Consider the following 16387-nt stretch of genomic DNA (forward strand, 5'->3'; position numbering starts at 1 on the left):
GTGACGGCTGCCTATTAGTTCTCAGACAGCCGATTCGTACTTCACATGCAGGAGGCAGTCTTTCCTCTGGATCTCCACTATGACAAAACACCTATTGATCAAATTATCAATTAAATAACTCCAGCAGCTGTTATTAATTCACTGCAACTGATAAATCACAGGACTAACCAACTCACCACGTCATGCTCTGAACTACATCTTAAAAGTCCTATTAGCAAAATGTTTTTTTTATGATATGATAGATATGTTATGTAAAGCAGTTTAGTCTATTGAAAGTAACTGAAGTTACTTTTTAGATAATTACTTTGGTGACTTGCTCATGATTTGATCCTGAAATTTTAAATAATTTCATCTTTCAAAGTTAGCAGCTGACAGATCCTTTGTATTGTTTCATTCATCCACGAGAGGGAATGATATCACTCCCCTGATTTACTGTTAAATGGAATTTACTTACATTTCCCGTAATCTGCATTTACTGTACCTCTAATGCCGTTTGCACACACAGTGATGGCTTATCCTGATGGATGTATCATAGGATTACAGGATACATTGTGTCATTGTGTGATACATTGTTTGCTTATCACAAAAACTGTAAATACTGTTTCACAACACACTTTCCTTAACCCTTTTCCACATTGTTTAGCCTGTTCATAATGTGCACTATACTGACCAACTGTTTCTTCATGGCCATGTCGGATCCAGCACCATGGACCAAGTACCTGGAGTAAGTACACACTGTTTTCAAGCTGTTATCTGACCCTGAACTTTGTGCCTAGCACAGAAATGGAAACTGTGCCACATGTGTTCTAATGCGGGGCTTTACTGGGGTTTGTTGTTCTGTCAGTGATGATTGCAGAGTCAGCTGATATGTAAGTATATTATGCATGTAATATTTACTTCCGTCAGAACGCCACATACTGTAGGCATGCTAGAAGAAAGCATGTGATGTGAAACTGATGCCTAAAAGTCTTTAGATATGTTTGACTGTGCATGATGTGGCCAAGTTGTTGTCATCATCAGTGGGTCTCAGGCATGCCGCATGCTGTCCGCATTGACGAAGACTTTCAGTTTGTTCATTTATCTTTTCAGCTTTAGAAATTAATTTATATAAATGTGACAAGAGAAACAATTTGCTATCTTGCTAAGAGTTAGATGAGAAGAATGATACCACACTCATATCTATATGTTAAATATCAAACTACAGCTGAGGCAGCAAAATCTGAATGTGTGTGCCAGACAAAATGTTTCCAAGTTTCCAGTCTTTATGCTAAGCTAAGCTAACCAAGTGCAGACTGCTTCACTTTGACTGCAGACTTGAAGTAAAAATGTACTAAAGAAACAGGAATATGAAGGAACCACTGGAAAGTTTTCAGTTTTTTTTTAAATTCAATAAAAACTTAGATGTATTTATTACCAGTGTGGACTGCATAGGTCCACTTTACTTTTCATTATTTCATGTCTTGCACACAATCTGTCAGTAACATCACTCCCCTGTAATTAAAGTTACAATAAATTATCAGCTGCATTCAAAGGATTTTGGGCTCAGAGTACTTATACATTAGTCTTTCTTTTATTTGTCATGCTGTGCCTTTCAGTCCTCATTGTCGCTGATTGTGTTTTATTTTAATGCACGACTCTGTACCTGTACTCTGGATTAAGACCTGACTGCATTTCCTTCCCCCTCTGTGAATATTTTTCAGGTATACTTTCACCGCCATTTACACGTTCGAGTCGGCGATAAAGATATTCGCGAGAGGATTCTGTATAGTGCCGTTCACCTTCTTGAGAGATCCGTGGAACTGGCTGGACTTCTCCGTCATTGTCATGGCGTAAGTGCCAAATATCATTCATATTTCATTCATATTGTCAATCAGCCTCTCCTCTTTACATTATTAGAGGCTACAGCTACCAGAAAACACCCAATTAAAAAAGGTCCACCTTTATTCAGTATTCACACTCTGTCTTGTGGGACAGTTTTATGTGCAGACTGTAATGATGGTCAGATAGAAAAAAACCCACCTATTCCTTCTGTCAGTATTTTCCAATAATGTCAAAGTGACCGCAGTCAGCCAGTCATCCTGAGTGGTGATTTGAAACACTATGAGCGATAAGCCTAATGTTGAGGTCAGAGATCTGCCAGCCATGACTCACTACCCATGATGCAGGTGGCAGATTAAACAGGTGACCTCTTCATGCATTGATGCAGCATTGTCCCAGACCAATCATTCTGATAGGACATTTGCTTTGTTTGAAAACAGTGAGGCAAAATCCCTTTACTGGGTGTAGACATACTGAAACCTGTCATTACCTTCAGAGATTAATTGGTTTCTGATTAATTATGGCCCAGTCAGCTAATTCCTCTGTGATGTCCTCTCACAGGTACTAAACACATGTTATTCTTTTACAGTTTAAGGAGGCTATAACCAGTGCTTTTATACAACGGATCACATTGTATGTGAAAGGAGTTGCTTGTAGTGGTGAACCCACAGAGAAAAATTACACAACTCTGCTGCTCCAATCAGCTCTAAGTCGTGTTTTAGCATCTTTCAGCCCATTGTTCTGGTTTTCAAAACCACAACTTTACTGTTTTGGTTCATTCTTACTACTCACACAGTGTTGTCTGGCAGCAGCAGACAGCTGTTTGCAGCAATAATGCTTAAAAAACCCTGCATGTTATTTTCTTCAGGAGTTGGTGGAAACCAAAATAAAGCTTAAAGGAGAGTGTGCACTGGATTCATCAGTTGGACAGAAACACAATTCCAAATGAATGATGCTGCTGCTCTGTGTCTGCTGGATGTGTAAATAGGTAGCTGTTTGCTAACACATTAGCCAAATCAACTTATGTATCAGTGTTGTGTTCACATCTGTGTCTGTTGCCCCCAAGAGGGCAAAAAATCAGTTTTTGTAGGTTCTGTTTTGTTTTCATGTATGTTTCATGTAACTACAAGATCTACACGAATTCAAAGACTGACTGATGGAACCAAGATGCTAAGCCGATAAAATGACTTTTACTACAAACCCATAACATCATTTGATTGAAATGTATTCATAAAAACATGATATACAAGCCAAACATTAATTGTTAACCCCGGTGATTTGTATAATTCTTTGTTAAATCTCCCTGTTGAGGTTCGTAAATCTCCTTATATCAAATTCCAGATATGTGACAGAATTTGTAGACCTTGGAAACGTCTCAGCATTAAGAACCTTCAGAGTACTGCGAGCACTGAAAACCATCTCAGTTATTCCAGGTAAGACGACCATCAGCTCAAACCTCACACTGTGTTTCTATGTCTCCTCTCTGGTTTCCAATCACTTAATTTTTCTGGGTGTTGCCAAATAACCGACACATAGTCTCCTCTCCTCCGTCAAGGTCTGAAGACCATCGTCGGCGCTTTGATCCAGTCTGTGAGGAAGCTGGCAGACGTGATGATCCTGACCGTCTTCTGTCTCAGCGTGTTCGCCCTCATTGGCCTGCAGCTTTTCATGGGGCTGCTGCGGCAGAAGTGCGTCCGCAGCCTCGCACACTGCATCAACTCCTCCTACAGCTACAACGCGTCCTTCATCTGCAACAACAGAACCTGGAGCTCCAGGGCAGACTTCCTCAGCAGCGAAGGTCAGCCAAAACCAAAGAAGTGTTGAGAAAGCATTTCACACATGTAGAACGCTCTAAATACATGCAGTGAAGTTAGAAAAAAAATTTTCTTAACTTCTTTTTTCCCCTTTCCGCAGATAATTTTTACAAAGTTGAAGGAGCAAAGGATGCCTTAATATGTGGATATGGAAGTGATGCAGGGTAAGTGAGTGTCCTGCTTACTGCCTGTTAATCATCTGCAGGCTGTTACATAATATCAAAGCATCTAATGGCTTTTGAGCCCATGCATGTCATGTGGATAATTGGATACAGGCGCTTGAGCATCAGGCTTGCCGCAAATAGTTTTTGCAGGACAAGGAAAAGCAGAAACAATACATGATATTGTTTAGGCTTCATATTTAAATCTGCGACTGAGAAGCATAATGTATGGAGGACTGATCCCGTCAGAGGGAGGGGTGTAGCGTGAGAGAGGCTCTACACAAGACGACATGTGGTGTGGATAATCACCCCGGCTCCACTGGAACCCTTTACTGAGAAACATGGAGTTGCCAGCTGGAGAGAGTGGGGTCTTTGGAGATTTCATCATCTCAAAAGCTCTATGACATGATTAGGTTAACCGGAGTGGAGCGGATCACTTCGGATTGATATTCTGTTATTGTTGAGAGGGGATGCTGCACTGACGTCTTCAAGCAGCGTCTCAGCTTGTGCCTCTGAGAATTAACACCTTTCATTTCTAACATCAGGATAAATGTAGACATGCATGAATAATATTTTAACTGTGGAGTGACGGACTTTGTTCCCAATCAAAGGCACAGTGTGAAACCATCCAAATATTGCTACTCAGCCTACGCACTGAATAATCCTATAAATCCAAATGCTTTTGAAACAAGCACAACAGGATGACTCTGCCCATGCCAGGCCTAGTTCAAGGGTTATAGTGAACTAAATACCCATCTGTGTGAATCTGAAATCCTGCAGCTTCAACAAATGGCTTCCATTAGTTGCTCTTCTTAATGATACAAGATAATGGATGATAGCAAATAACAAAAAAATGGCGATGATAGCTTTAACAGGGAGGTTTGGAGCAGCTTTTTTTTTTTCTTACCTTATGTTTTTTAAAACAAATGGTTCTATACTGAACCAGATTCTATGTCTTGGTACATATTTGGTATCCTTAAACAATTCCTTATGGAGACATTTTACAGGGCCACTCTAAAAATCCCTTGGGCTTCTTTAAAAGCACAGAAAAAAAGTTTCTTTGATCAATTAATAAAAACAACTTTGACAAGAAAAATCATTTAACTAATCCAAATCCCTTCAGCCACTGCAAAACACAATTTGCAGTTCACTTTTAAATTAATCATTTTGAATTCATACCACCACTGTGCCCCTGACTGACCTGTTATGGGTATTATAGTATTTAGACCTGTCTGTCATGGCAGGTATCTCAGAAACAAAACTGAAAGAATTAAAACTGGTTAGCCATAACACATATGTTCAGTAACATTTAATTTAAAGAAATTTGAAATGGGAACAGAATGGGGAAAACGCTTCACGCCTTTATAACTGAGAGTAAAGTTATACATGTAACATTAGTAAAATAAGGGCTAATCCACATAGCCTCCTGCTTCATGCCTGAATGTTAGCTAGCACTAATGTTAGCCAGAGTACTTTCCTTTAAAAAAATATTCTGTAAAAGCTGAGAGAAGACGTACTTATAAACACCACATATTATATGATGCTTTGTGACCCATCAAGTTTATTTAGACTACATTAACGTAACAAGGAGTTTAAAATTATCTGGCAACGATGAGCTAGGGTTAGAAGGTTGACTATCTGGCTAGCTAACCTTAGTTAGCCTTAACTAACACTCAGCGTTAACTGATAACTGACATGTTAGCGCATGTTAGTTTGATTTACGCATGTACCTTATGTTAAAATAATCATACAAAAGAAACAGAGACAGTTTAATTGTGAGAGAAAAGTCTAAATAAAAACAACCCTGTTTGCCAAAATTAGGTTAGCAGCTATTGCTAACCGACCGATCATAAAAGGATATTTTTTTGAGCAAATCTAATATTGAGTACTTTCAGGACAAAAACTTCTTTACAGCTTTCTTTAGCGCTATTCCTTCCCTGCCAAATCAGTACCTGTATGATGGAGTAGGCTACAACTAGGAGTCTAGCAGACCATATGGTACCATAAGCACATCTGCAGTGTAATTACGGTCACGGCCAGCAGGGGGAGACAAAAGGGTCACACTGCAGGTTTAAAGGATCAGTGTGTGGGATTTAGGGGGATCTACTGGCAGAAATTGAATAGAATATTCATAAGTATGTTTTCAGTAGCGAATAATAATCTAAATCTCAGAATTGTTGTGTTTTTGGTACCTTAGAATGAGCTCTACAGTTGGGAGTGTTTCCTCTTCCAATGTTGCACCGCCATGGTTCTACAGTAGCCCAGAACAGACAAACCAAACACTGGCTCTAGTGAGCACCTTTCACATTTTTACGTTGAAGAGAGAGCAATCGTAGGCTCTCCTAAATGCTTGGAAAGTGAGGGGTGAGGAGAGGGGTATCAGTTGGTTGTGCTCTGCAACCTCCCCACTAGATGCCACTAAATCCTACACTCTGGTCCTTTAAGCTGATATTGACATTGATACAGTATTTTATTGAAAAAGTATAGACTCACTGGATGTAGTTACACATTTCTATTGGCATCAGAGCGCAGCCAACCCTTTAGTTTTTAATCACCCTCTCTAACCTCTCCTCCAAAAACACAGGAACTTAATCTCCCAAGAAGTAAAATCTGATTCAGTAATTTGTGTTCAAGTCAGATGGAAAAGAGGATACATCTGAGGGCATTCAGTGGGAAATGACATCATTAAACTCCCATGAATAGTAGGTCAGTAAGATCAGGCTAGTGCCAGTGTGACCTATCCAGCTGTGCCACAGTTTACCTACTCACTGCAATTGGACTTCTTTAGATTTGTTTCCTGTCGTTTGTGTTTTTTGCCATTTGTGGAGCTCTAACAGCGCACTGTGGTTGACATTCAGTCTCATTCAGTTTTTCTCTTTTTTTCTGTGTCTAATGGGTGTAATAATGGCTGCCTGGACATTAAAAGAACGAGGGGGATTACTGTTTACTGAGGGAGATTGTGTCCCTTTAATTTTAAATTTGTTCTGTTATATGGTATTCTTTACATTCTTTTTTATTCATTTGCAGTTAGAATGATGCTATGACAGACTTGCCAGGTTACATGTTTAAGTGACCATAAGGTAACTTATGTGTCTGTTGGCAAAATGATTGGGTTGGCCTTTTACCTTCTGTGGCATTTTAGATGGAACTTTCTGAGGCTGGCTGTAGAGGCAGGCAAGATATTAAGCAGGCCAGAATGGAGGACGTAAAACATAGAGGATGCTTAATCTTTTGAGTGTATTCCAACAAGTAATCCCTGAGTAGATTTCCAAATTAAAGCTTTGGATACGTTATGATGACACACACAGTAACACACATGCACGCAAACACACACAGACACAAGTGGGCACATATGCGCACACACACACACACACACACACACACACACACACACACACACACACACAAACATATTCAAATGATATTTTCAGCCTAGATGGTTAACAAGTTTGTGATAAATGATTTGCTCAAAGGTCCAAGTCGTTTCTCGTCGCGCCCACTGTAGAGTTCAGTGCTTATCCCCTCACATCTTAAAGCCACTGTGCATCAAGGATTATGACTTTCAACTTTAGCCCTTGACCGGATGGATATGGGCATGGAAACCCACCTCCCACCGAACAGGGAAAACACTTTGCTGAGACTGACAGATGTTCCTCAGCTCTTTTGTTACACAAACTGCAGGGCACTGATGGTCCACTCTCAGGGATACTACTTATAGATAATGTAAATGTAAATGTTAGCAAAGAGCAGCTAATGTCAGCATGGAAACAATGTCAGCGACAGATAAATCAGCCACAGCTGGAATGAGCTCCACCTACACTGTGTGTTCAGCTTCACCAACAATTTATTCATGAAATAGGAAATTTATTTCAAAATGGAAAATGTTAAACTTCATAACTTATTCATAATAGGAGGTGTAGGCTGGTTCTGCACTGACTTGTCATTCGGTCCACATGAGGACCAAGGTCCAGACTTTGAGAAGCCCTCCCCTGGATTGTGTGGTTTGTTAACATGAAATTACCCGTAAACTTTTAAAGGACCATACTGTAGTATCTGACTAGTTTTGGGACTCGGCTTTTTTGAATAAATACTGTCAGTTTTAGAGTTTTGAATGTGTTTTTTTCCCCCAAGTGTTCCAGGAAGCCACTTATGTCCATTCATTTTGCAATCCATCACATTACATTGTAGTTTTAACACAGAGACAGCTTTTTCAAACATTTGTCCTTGTATTGCATCACAGTACAATGACAATAATGTAGAACCAAGTTTCAAGAGTTGCCTGACATAGTGGGAGAAATACATCCCACATGCACTGTAGGACGTGCTGTGTGTGTGACGACATATTCTTCCTGCTGCAACCAGCGGCTAACTGTCAGTTCTTCATGCTGGCTGAATGTTGTCTGTGTGAAAGCAGATCAGATCCCACAGCGAGTGCATGCAGCATAGCAGCTCTCCTTCAGGAGCACTAATTCAGGATAAACCCATGCCAGAGCAGTCTCCTGGGCAGTTACTATAGAAATCTCAGGGACATTCGCAAAGCAGGTGCTTTGTTTTTACAGCAGCATCTAATTGCAAGAAGTATGACATACATGCGGCTGTTTAAGTGGCAACACTGGCCAGCAGTGTGGTATCATGTCCTTACCACAACCACAACAGTAGATGTAGGAGCCCCAATTGTGTGTGTTGCATGAGAGGCAGCCCTGAGGGTACCCTCACTTACTATTAGACATTTGATATTTATTATTATGATCTGTTAGAAATTAGAAATCAGAAAGCTGCTCAGACCAGTTTTTAGTGTGAAACTAAAACCCAAGATGAACAAATGGTAGAATAATGATTAAAATAGGAATCGCTATGTCCTGCAAGAGCCCATGACCTGTTAGTTAAGGAAGTTCCTTGAATGATTTGGCTCTCATTTTAATGTAAAAATCTGTTTTTTGTTTATTTAATTTAGAATGACATCATACTTTCCATGCACAAATTGTTTTCATTTAGTATATTATAGGCATAAATAGAGGTGCATTATTATTGACAGATTATTTTCCTGACTAAGTTTAAAATGTATCTTTAAAATGTCTTAAAATGCTGAAAAATGCCCGTCACAAATACCTGAAGCCGTCTTCTTTGACCAACCAACAGTGGTAAACCTTAAGATTTCCAATTTACAGAAAAGAAGGGCAGCAAATCATCACAGCTAATAAGCTTGAACCAAAAAATTGTTAGGCATTCCTCAAATCATTAATCAGTTATCATAATAGTTGTATATCAATACTCCATAACTCATTAAACCCCGACTCCAAAGAAGACGGGATGCTGTGAAAACAGTAAAATAATACAAAAAGCAGAATTCAGTCATTTGCAAACAAACTGTGTTTACTGACAATCAATCAATGAAGCCGATGAGGTAAAGAATTAAATATTCTGTCTTTGTGCAGTTTTCAGTTGAGAATATGTCAAAAAGGATTGCGACTTTGCAATTGATAAAAAAAGCCTTCGAAACGCCACATTAATCCAAAATATGTGTTACAATATGCTTTGATATAATTTAATTCCAGATGTTCACTAAAGAACAAGATATAGCTGTGAATTCCGTCAACACAACACAAAATCTCCAGATTCTGTGTATGTGTGTGTGTTTCGACATACTAAAGAGAGTAAAACAGGCAGACAGCTCGGCGACTAGTTGAGCAGTGCAGCAGAGGGAGGACCAGCCTGACAGGAAGATGTCGCTGGCCTCACGCAGCCTCCTCTGTCCTCACTGCTGGATATTAGCGAGCATTCCTGCTCAGCTGGCTGGTTGGTGAGATCTACAGCTGTTCTCACAGCAGCCGCCCAGCTGTTTCCTAGCCATTACGAAATTATTCTGCACTCAGATTGACATGGCAGTCCAGCTTGTTCTCAGCTGCTGGACTTAAATATTTGCTGTAATGCCACTATGCTGACAATGAAGATCAGAGATGGAGGCATGGACCTGAAAATTTTTGAACTGCAATTTGATATCCATCTGGCTCAGCGTAATCCCTTTTGCTCAGTGCATTTTAGTGCTCCTGCGTGAAACGAATTTCAAGAGGCCTCTTCAGCTGAAATAATGGTGTCGATAGCAGCGTATGTACTTACTGACTCATCCGCTTCTCTACCCTGCGGAGTCAAAGGCCACGGTGCTACATGTAGATACTGGAGATGTTTTTAGCTCTGCAAAGCAGCCTGCACGCCACCACGGCCATATCTGTCCCAGCTGCCATTGATTTAATTGTGCACAGAGTTTTTTTATCAGTGTCCTCCCATACTCATCTGTCTCCTGCCTTTCAACTGTTTGTGCATTACAGGAAGTGTCCAGATGGATTCGACTGCCTAAAAGTAGGGAGGAATCCGAACTATGGTTACACCAGTTTTGATACCTTCGGCTGGGCTTTTCTGGCCCTCTTCCGACTCATGACACAAGACTACTGGGAAAAACTGTTTCACCAGGTGCAATTTTTCTCTTTTAATTTAGCAATTTTCTCTGATGTCTTTCTGGATAATAATCCATATTTTCAAATCCTCATGAATTTCAATTAATCCACAAAGACAGTGGAATGCAATAATTTTCCTCAATCAAATGTCAAAAAATGATGCTTATGGGAAAATTCAGTATGTGATATGGACTCTATTTTCTTAGACTGGCCATCATTTCTATTATTTATGATAATATTGTACTTACGAGTTGATTTCAGGTGATACAGTGACTCCACAGAACTTTGAAGCAAGCAGCATTAGTAGTCAGATGAGATATGAACAACTCTGTATTTATACCTTCTAATGCACGTACTTTACGTGTGATATAATATTATATAAAAATAATAATGCTAAACTTTATTTGTGTAGCACCTTTCAAATGGGAATTGCAGCTCAAAGTGCTTTACAAGAAAGAAATCACATGCACCAAGTGAGTGCTTTACAAAGAAAAGACAGAATGGACATGAAAACAGATTGTTAATGATAATAAGGATGAAAATACAAATAAAGACAATGCCTAAAACCACAGAATGAAATAATACAATATAGGTTAAAAACAAGGATCAACATAAAAACAAGCATAGTCTAAACACAGATTAAACCTGCAGTGGTACTACTCCCTTCAGGAGTTGGAAGAGACCAAAAACAGAGCTAAAAGGGAGTGAACGTAGGACAACCATAAATCTATGATAATGTTGCCCCTTCTCTGCTAACACATAAGCCACAACAGGTGATAAAATGTCAGAGTTGTCTTAATAGCTTGTTCCACTGCCCCCTAGTGGACAAAATATAAAATAATGCGTTGTTAAAAGGTTGACTGGGGAGATATGAAGACCAGTAACGTCAACACCGTTGACATAATCTGCAATGAAACTTCTGAATAAAATGCTTTTCATCATAGCCATCCCATTATGGCAAAAGTAAGAAGATGTTTCAAAAAGACTAGATTTTTCCTTTAACTATAGTATTTGATTGTAATGATTTCATGTCTGCTCCCTCAGACGCTACGCTCAGCTGGGAAGACCTACATGGTTTTCTTTGTGCTGGTCATCTTCCTGGGCTCCTTCTACCTGGTCAACCTCATCCTGGCTGTGGTGGCCATGGCCTATGAGGAGCAGAATCAGGCAACCATCGCTGAGGCCTGGCAGAAGGAGAGGGAGTTTCAGCTGGCTATGGAGCACCTCCGCAGAGAGCAAAGAGTAAGTGCAAAGCAAACAGTCGGCGAGCATTTTTGTGTTTTCATGTGTGCTTTCAACAACAGATAAAAAACGATGTCCACTATCACGATTTCTTTCTGTGTCAAGTTGGCAGCAAAAAGACAAGCGCAGGATACAGACTCAGTGCTGTCCCCAGAGCTGTCTCCATTTTGCGTGAAGATAGGCAGCATACGTCGAAGCAGCAGCAGAAGAAGGAGATCACACAGGACGTTGTCAGAGGAAACAGCAGAGGAAGCTGCTGAAGAGAAGTTTGAACCGCTGGATGAGCCAATGGTACATTGATCATATCCAAACGTTTCTCCCAGTCTTTGATATTCTGATTACAAGCTATAGGAGCTAATGTTCCCTCTCTGTTTCTGTAGCCGCCTCTGTCTCCCCTTCCAGTCCACCCCCTACTGGCCACGCTCTCTGCTCATCCCCTCAGCACCAGGAGAGGAAGCCAGAACAGCATCTTCAGCTCCTTCCGGGTGCGCAACAACTCGGAGGCTGACTTCGGGGATGACGAGTACAGCGTTCATGGAGATGCCTTCAGGAGTCGCGCCAGTTCAACGGCAACACCCTGGAAGAGGAGGACGGGCAGCGTGCGGAGCCACTGCTCCCAGAACTTCACCCCCAGCCTCAACGTCAATGGCCGGCTCAACATCTCCCTCGACCAGAACGGGGTCACCACACTGGGCCTGCACACTCCCACCTCCATGCCTGCTTACAGCATGGAGAGGGTCAGAGAGGACACAGTGAGTGGTAGAAGCATGTGTGGAATCAGAAAACTCTGCAAGACTGAATAAGATGCTTTTATTAGGATTTAGTACTTTAAAACTCCCATATGCCACACAGGTTATTCCAGTATAGGAACACAACAAATAACATGCATAATAAAAGGAGAATAAAACCTTGCACTTATTTTGTAGGTGTTTTCTGTCTACCAGAAGCCGACCAATGCAGAGGACACAGCTCCCAGACCTCTCATCCAGCCTTCCCCGACAGTGACTGAGCCTCCTCCAGTGCAGAGGAAAAGAGGGCTGAGCTCTGTCAGCTTCCTCAGCGATGCCATGGATGGTGAGTCCTTTAGAATATTTAAGGAATCGTTTGACATTTGTTGAAATGACAACTCTGTGCTTTCTTGCACAGAGTTGGATGACAATACTGATACCACTCTTGTCCTCACTCATTATCTTTAGAGAAGCTGGAAGGGTGATTTTGTTACCCTTTCTACAGAGCCAGGCTAGCTGTTTCCCCCTGTTTGCAGTCTTTATGCTAAGCTAAGATGACTGGCTGCTGGCCATACTTTCATACTTTCTTGAGCTGTTCATTCTCTGGCTTCAGGTCATGTCCACTGGTGTTTTAAAAGGAAGCATAGGTTCACATTTCAAGGGGAAACATTACAAAAGGCCTGTAGATGAATGTTTCACCTTGGTGTCTCTTTGCAGAGTTGGAGGAGTCGAGGCAAAAGTGTCATCCCTGCTGGTACACATTCGCCAAGAAGTACCTGATATGGGACTGCTGCCCCTGGTGGCTGCAGATGAAGGAGTGGGTGAAGTACATGGTGATGGACCCCTTCCTGGATCTGGGTATCACCATATGCATTGTGCTGAACACCCTCTTCATGGCCCTGGAGCACTACCCCATGACCGATGAGTTCAACACGATGCTTTCAGTGGGCAATCTGGTGAGGGGTTTTTAATGACCGGGTGGGCCGGTTTCCAGCATGTCACACACTTTATCCTAAGTGCTGCTGGGTTAGCAGTGGAGAGGACTAAAAGCCTCATTGAGAAGAAAGTAAAGCAGAAGGACGAAGGACATTCATTCAAATCATGTGTTTCTGTATCAGACAGCTGGGTTTTTTATAGCCAGCGCTGTGTGGGTCAAACAGGGCCGCGCTGATCCTTTGTCAAAGGTTCTGCTTTAGACTATTTGTGATTATCCTTGGTAAGAGGGAGTATTTTTAGCAGGAGGTGGGACTGATTCTCTCATTTGTATTTTGTCATCTCCCCCTGCTGGTAAATTATCCACTCTGCCTTAGAGGATATAAACCCTAAAAGATTTACATGAAATTTGGTAGGAACTTAAACCACAGCCCGAGCAACAAGTGAATAGTTTGTGTTTGTTTGTTTTCATTTTTTATTTTGAAATATTCTTGATAATTTCTCTTGAACTATGTGGATATTTGGGTCGTAAAACTGACACACTGCAGAAGCATCCACTCTAGTGCTTTCCATTTTTTCACCTTGAAGTGATCTGATCTAAACTTCAACTTAAATCAACTTAATGTTGCATTTTTGGCCACTATAAGGCAGTGAAACAACCTGTAAACACATTATTGAAAAAATCACCTAACAAAGATATTACAGGGAACCTGTTAGCAAATAGCTGCCTATTTCCACATCCTGCAAATACAGAGCAGTGTTTGCATTCATTTGAAGTCATGTTTGAGTTCACCTGATGAATATAAGTCCAATATTCTCTCTCCATTTAGCTCTGCTTTGCTCTGTTCAGCTAGTCACTTACTGTGGTTGTCTATGTGTCATGTGGTGGGTTTATCCCAGCTTTTATAAGAGTTTTTTTCACTGGAAACTGACTGAAGCAAACAGTACTGTATATTTGTGGGCCATAAAACCAAAACAATGATCTAAAAGACACTAAAATGCTCATTGAGGGTAACTAAGATTCCACTTGAACAGGAAATGTTGGTACTTTTTCCACTTCTTACTGTTTTTCTGTCCCTCTTTGTCTTTTCTAGGTATTCACAGGGATCTTCACAGCTGAGATGGTGCTGAAGCTGATTGCCATGGATCCCTACTACTACTTCCAGCAGGGCTGGAATATCTTTGATGGCATCATTGTTTGCCTCAGTCTGATGGAGTTGGGTCTCTCCAATGTAGAGGGGCTGTCTGTCTTGCGGTCTTTCAGACTGGTAACAGAAATCTTTCACTCTCACTCACAGTGCTTTTTCATTAGAGGTGTTTTGGCATTGTTTGCCTTTGTATTCCTTAAACAAATTCAACAAATCAACAGTGATTGACACACTAATGACGGATGACACATTTGAATATAGTTATTCAAACTAAAATGAATCATATCATGACTTTCTTTTTGCATTAGTCGTTTAAACAAACAAGAACTAATCCTATTGTTTGGACTGACTGGACTCGCCTTGTGCTCTTCTTCAGTTACGAGTCTTCAAGCTGGCAAAATCCTGGCCCACTCTTAACACTCTCATCAAGATCATCGGCAACTCCGTGGGCGCCCTGGGAAACCTGACGCTGGTGTTGGCCATCATCGTATTCATCTTCGCTGTGGTGGGCATGCAGCTGTTTGGCAAGAACTACCAGGACTGTGTGTGTAAGATCTCCATAGACTGTCAGCTGCCACGCTGGCACATGAAGGACTTCTTCCACTCCTTCCTGATTGTGTTCCGGGTGCTGTGCGGCGAGTGGATCGAGACCATGTGGGATTGTATGGAAGTGGCCGGGCAGCCGCTCTGCATCCTAGTATTCATGTTGGTCATGGTCATAGGGAACTTGGTGGTGAGTATTAAAGCTATAGAGTAGGTAGTGCATTTTAGAATTATATCATATCATTATGATTATGATGTTAGGAGTTTTCTCACACATGCATGAGACATGAGGTGTTTGGGTACGGTTAGCGATGACAATGATGCTCCAGCACCTCCTGAGCCAACAGCCTCTGGTTCAGCAGCTGACCCAGCAGCACAAAGCACACACCTACAGCAGCGGGCTCGTTTTTACATGACGAAAAGAACCGATCCTCTTATCACTGCTGCTCCCCTCATCGCTCTCTCATGAACTCATCCTCCAGCAGGAGTCAGGCAGGGAGCGTTCATGTGTTTCAGGGAGTGGCTTTGGATGGAGGCCTGAACGGTGGGGCTGAGATCTTTTGGTTGGATACGTTCAAATTCTAGATTAGTGTTGCTCAGTTCTCCAGCGCTGCCACGTCCAGCTTTTTTATATGATTTAAAATCTCTGTCTATGACCAAAACCTCCTCTGTTACATAGAGCTGCATTGTTGTCACTAAACTTTTGAATACGCATCAGTGAGTCACAGTGTTGCATTGAGTCCCTTCATGGAGCTGAACATGGGCAGTGTAGCTTAGGGTCAAGAATAATACTCACTAACACACAAAATCTGCAGCTGAAAGTATATAAAATCACATGCTGCAGTTTAGAGCTGCGTTTGCTAAAAACCACAGTGCCCCGCTGGAGAGATTATCAAAGGAGATCGTTTAGCCTTTTTTGAAATTCTGATCAGTTTACATCTTTAGTTGAAGCCTCGGGTCTGAGAGCCACAAACAGGCTGGGGATTTAAGATAGACGTCTTTTTATTGGATTTGTTGGCCAAAACAAAAATACGGATAACCGCCATCTTTATTCTTTAACGGTGTATGATAACAGGAAGTCTGCCTAGAGAGAAATTCAACTGCACGTCAGTGGAAACAACTGTAACTGCTGTCAAATCAAATGATGATGTCATGAGTAATCAGGGATTACACTGGACCAATGAGGATCTGTGATTCCATTTTATGAGGACGGGACATCCTTGAACAGTTGTTGGCGGCTCATCGTGATACATTTTGCAAACTCAAATGTCTGTGCAGCTACGTTTTGTGCGTTTTTCCTTCGGTGCTCTCGAACACATGTTGGTCACTGAGGAAGTGGTTGTGTCACAGTGTCATGCTAACTGCCTTGCAGATTAGCATCAGCAGACCTCAAAACAGATCACGTCTAGACGACATATAGACCATCTGTTGTCCCTCCTAAGTAATATATGTATCATCTGCACATGCCGTCGTGCAAAGTGTGGCCACTACAGACACACTCTGCGCTAGGAGCGGCGTCTCATGACCAGCAAGGCTGAATGTTTTATC

At 41.4% G+C, this 16387-nt stretch overlaps 1 protein-coding gene across 1 annotated transcript in view; it reads left to right on the forward strand.

Annotated features, from left to right (window-relative positions):
- Window positions 1–16387, forward strand: part of LOC121614505 (sodium channel protein type 4 subunit alpha B-like) — a 32656-nt gene that overhangs the window by 2849 nt on the left and 13420 nt on the right. Inside the window, exons 3-15 of the mRNA XM_041948388.1 lie at window positions 635–724; window positions 1701–1829; window positions 3160–3251; window positions 3374–3616; window positions 3733–3796; window positions 10120–10261; window positions 11290–11487; window positions 11593–11742; window positions 11868–12258; window positions 12490–12561; window positions 12933–13171; window positions 14243–14416; window positions 14673–15029. Coding sequence (XP_041804322.1) covers window positions 635–724; window positions 1701–1829; window positions 3160–3251; window positions 3374–3616; window positions 3733–3796; window positions 10120–10261; window positions 11290–11487; window positions 11593–11742; window positions 11868–12258; window positions 12490–12561; window positions 12933–13171; window positions 14243–14416; window positions 14673–15029 — 2341 coding nt within the window. The remainder of the gene's footprint in view (window positions 1–634; window positions 725–1700; window positions 1830–3159; window positions 3252–3373; window positions 3617–3732; window positions 3797–10119; window positions 10262–11289; window positions 11488–11592; window positions 11743–11867; window positions 12259–12489; window positions 12562–12932; window positions 13172–14242; window positions 14417–14672; window positions 15030–16387) is intronic.

This window comes from Chelmon rostratus, chromosome 12, assembly GCF_017976325.1.
Source record: "Chelmon rostratus isolate fCheRos1 chromosome 12, fCheRos1.pri, whole genome shotgun sequence".
In the NCBI taxonomy this organism is placed as follows: domain Eukaryota; kingdom Metazoa; phylum Chordata; class Actinopteri; order Chaetodontiformes; family Chaetodontidae; genus Chelmon; species Chelmon rostratus.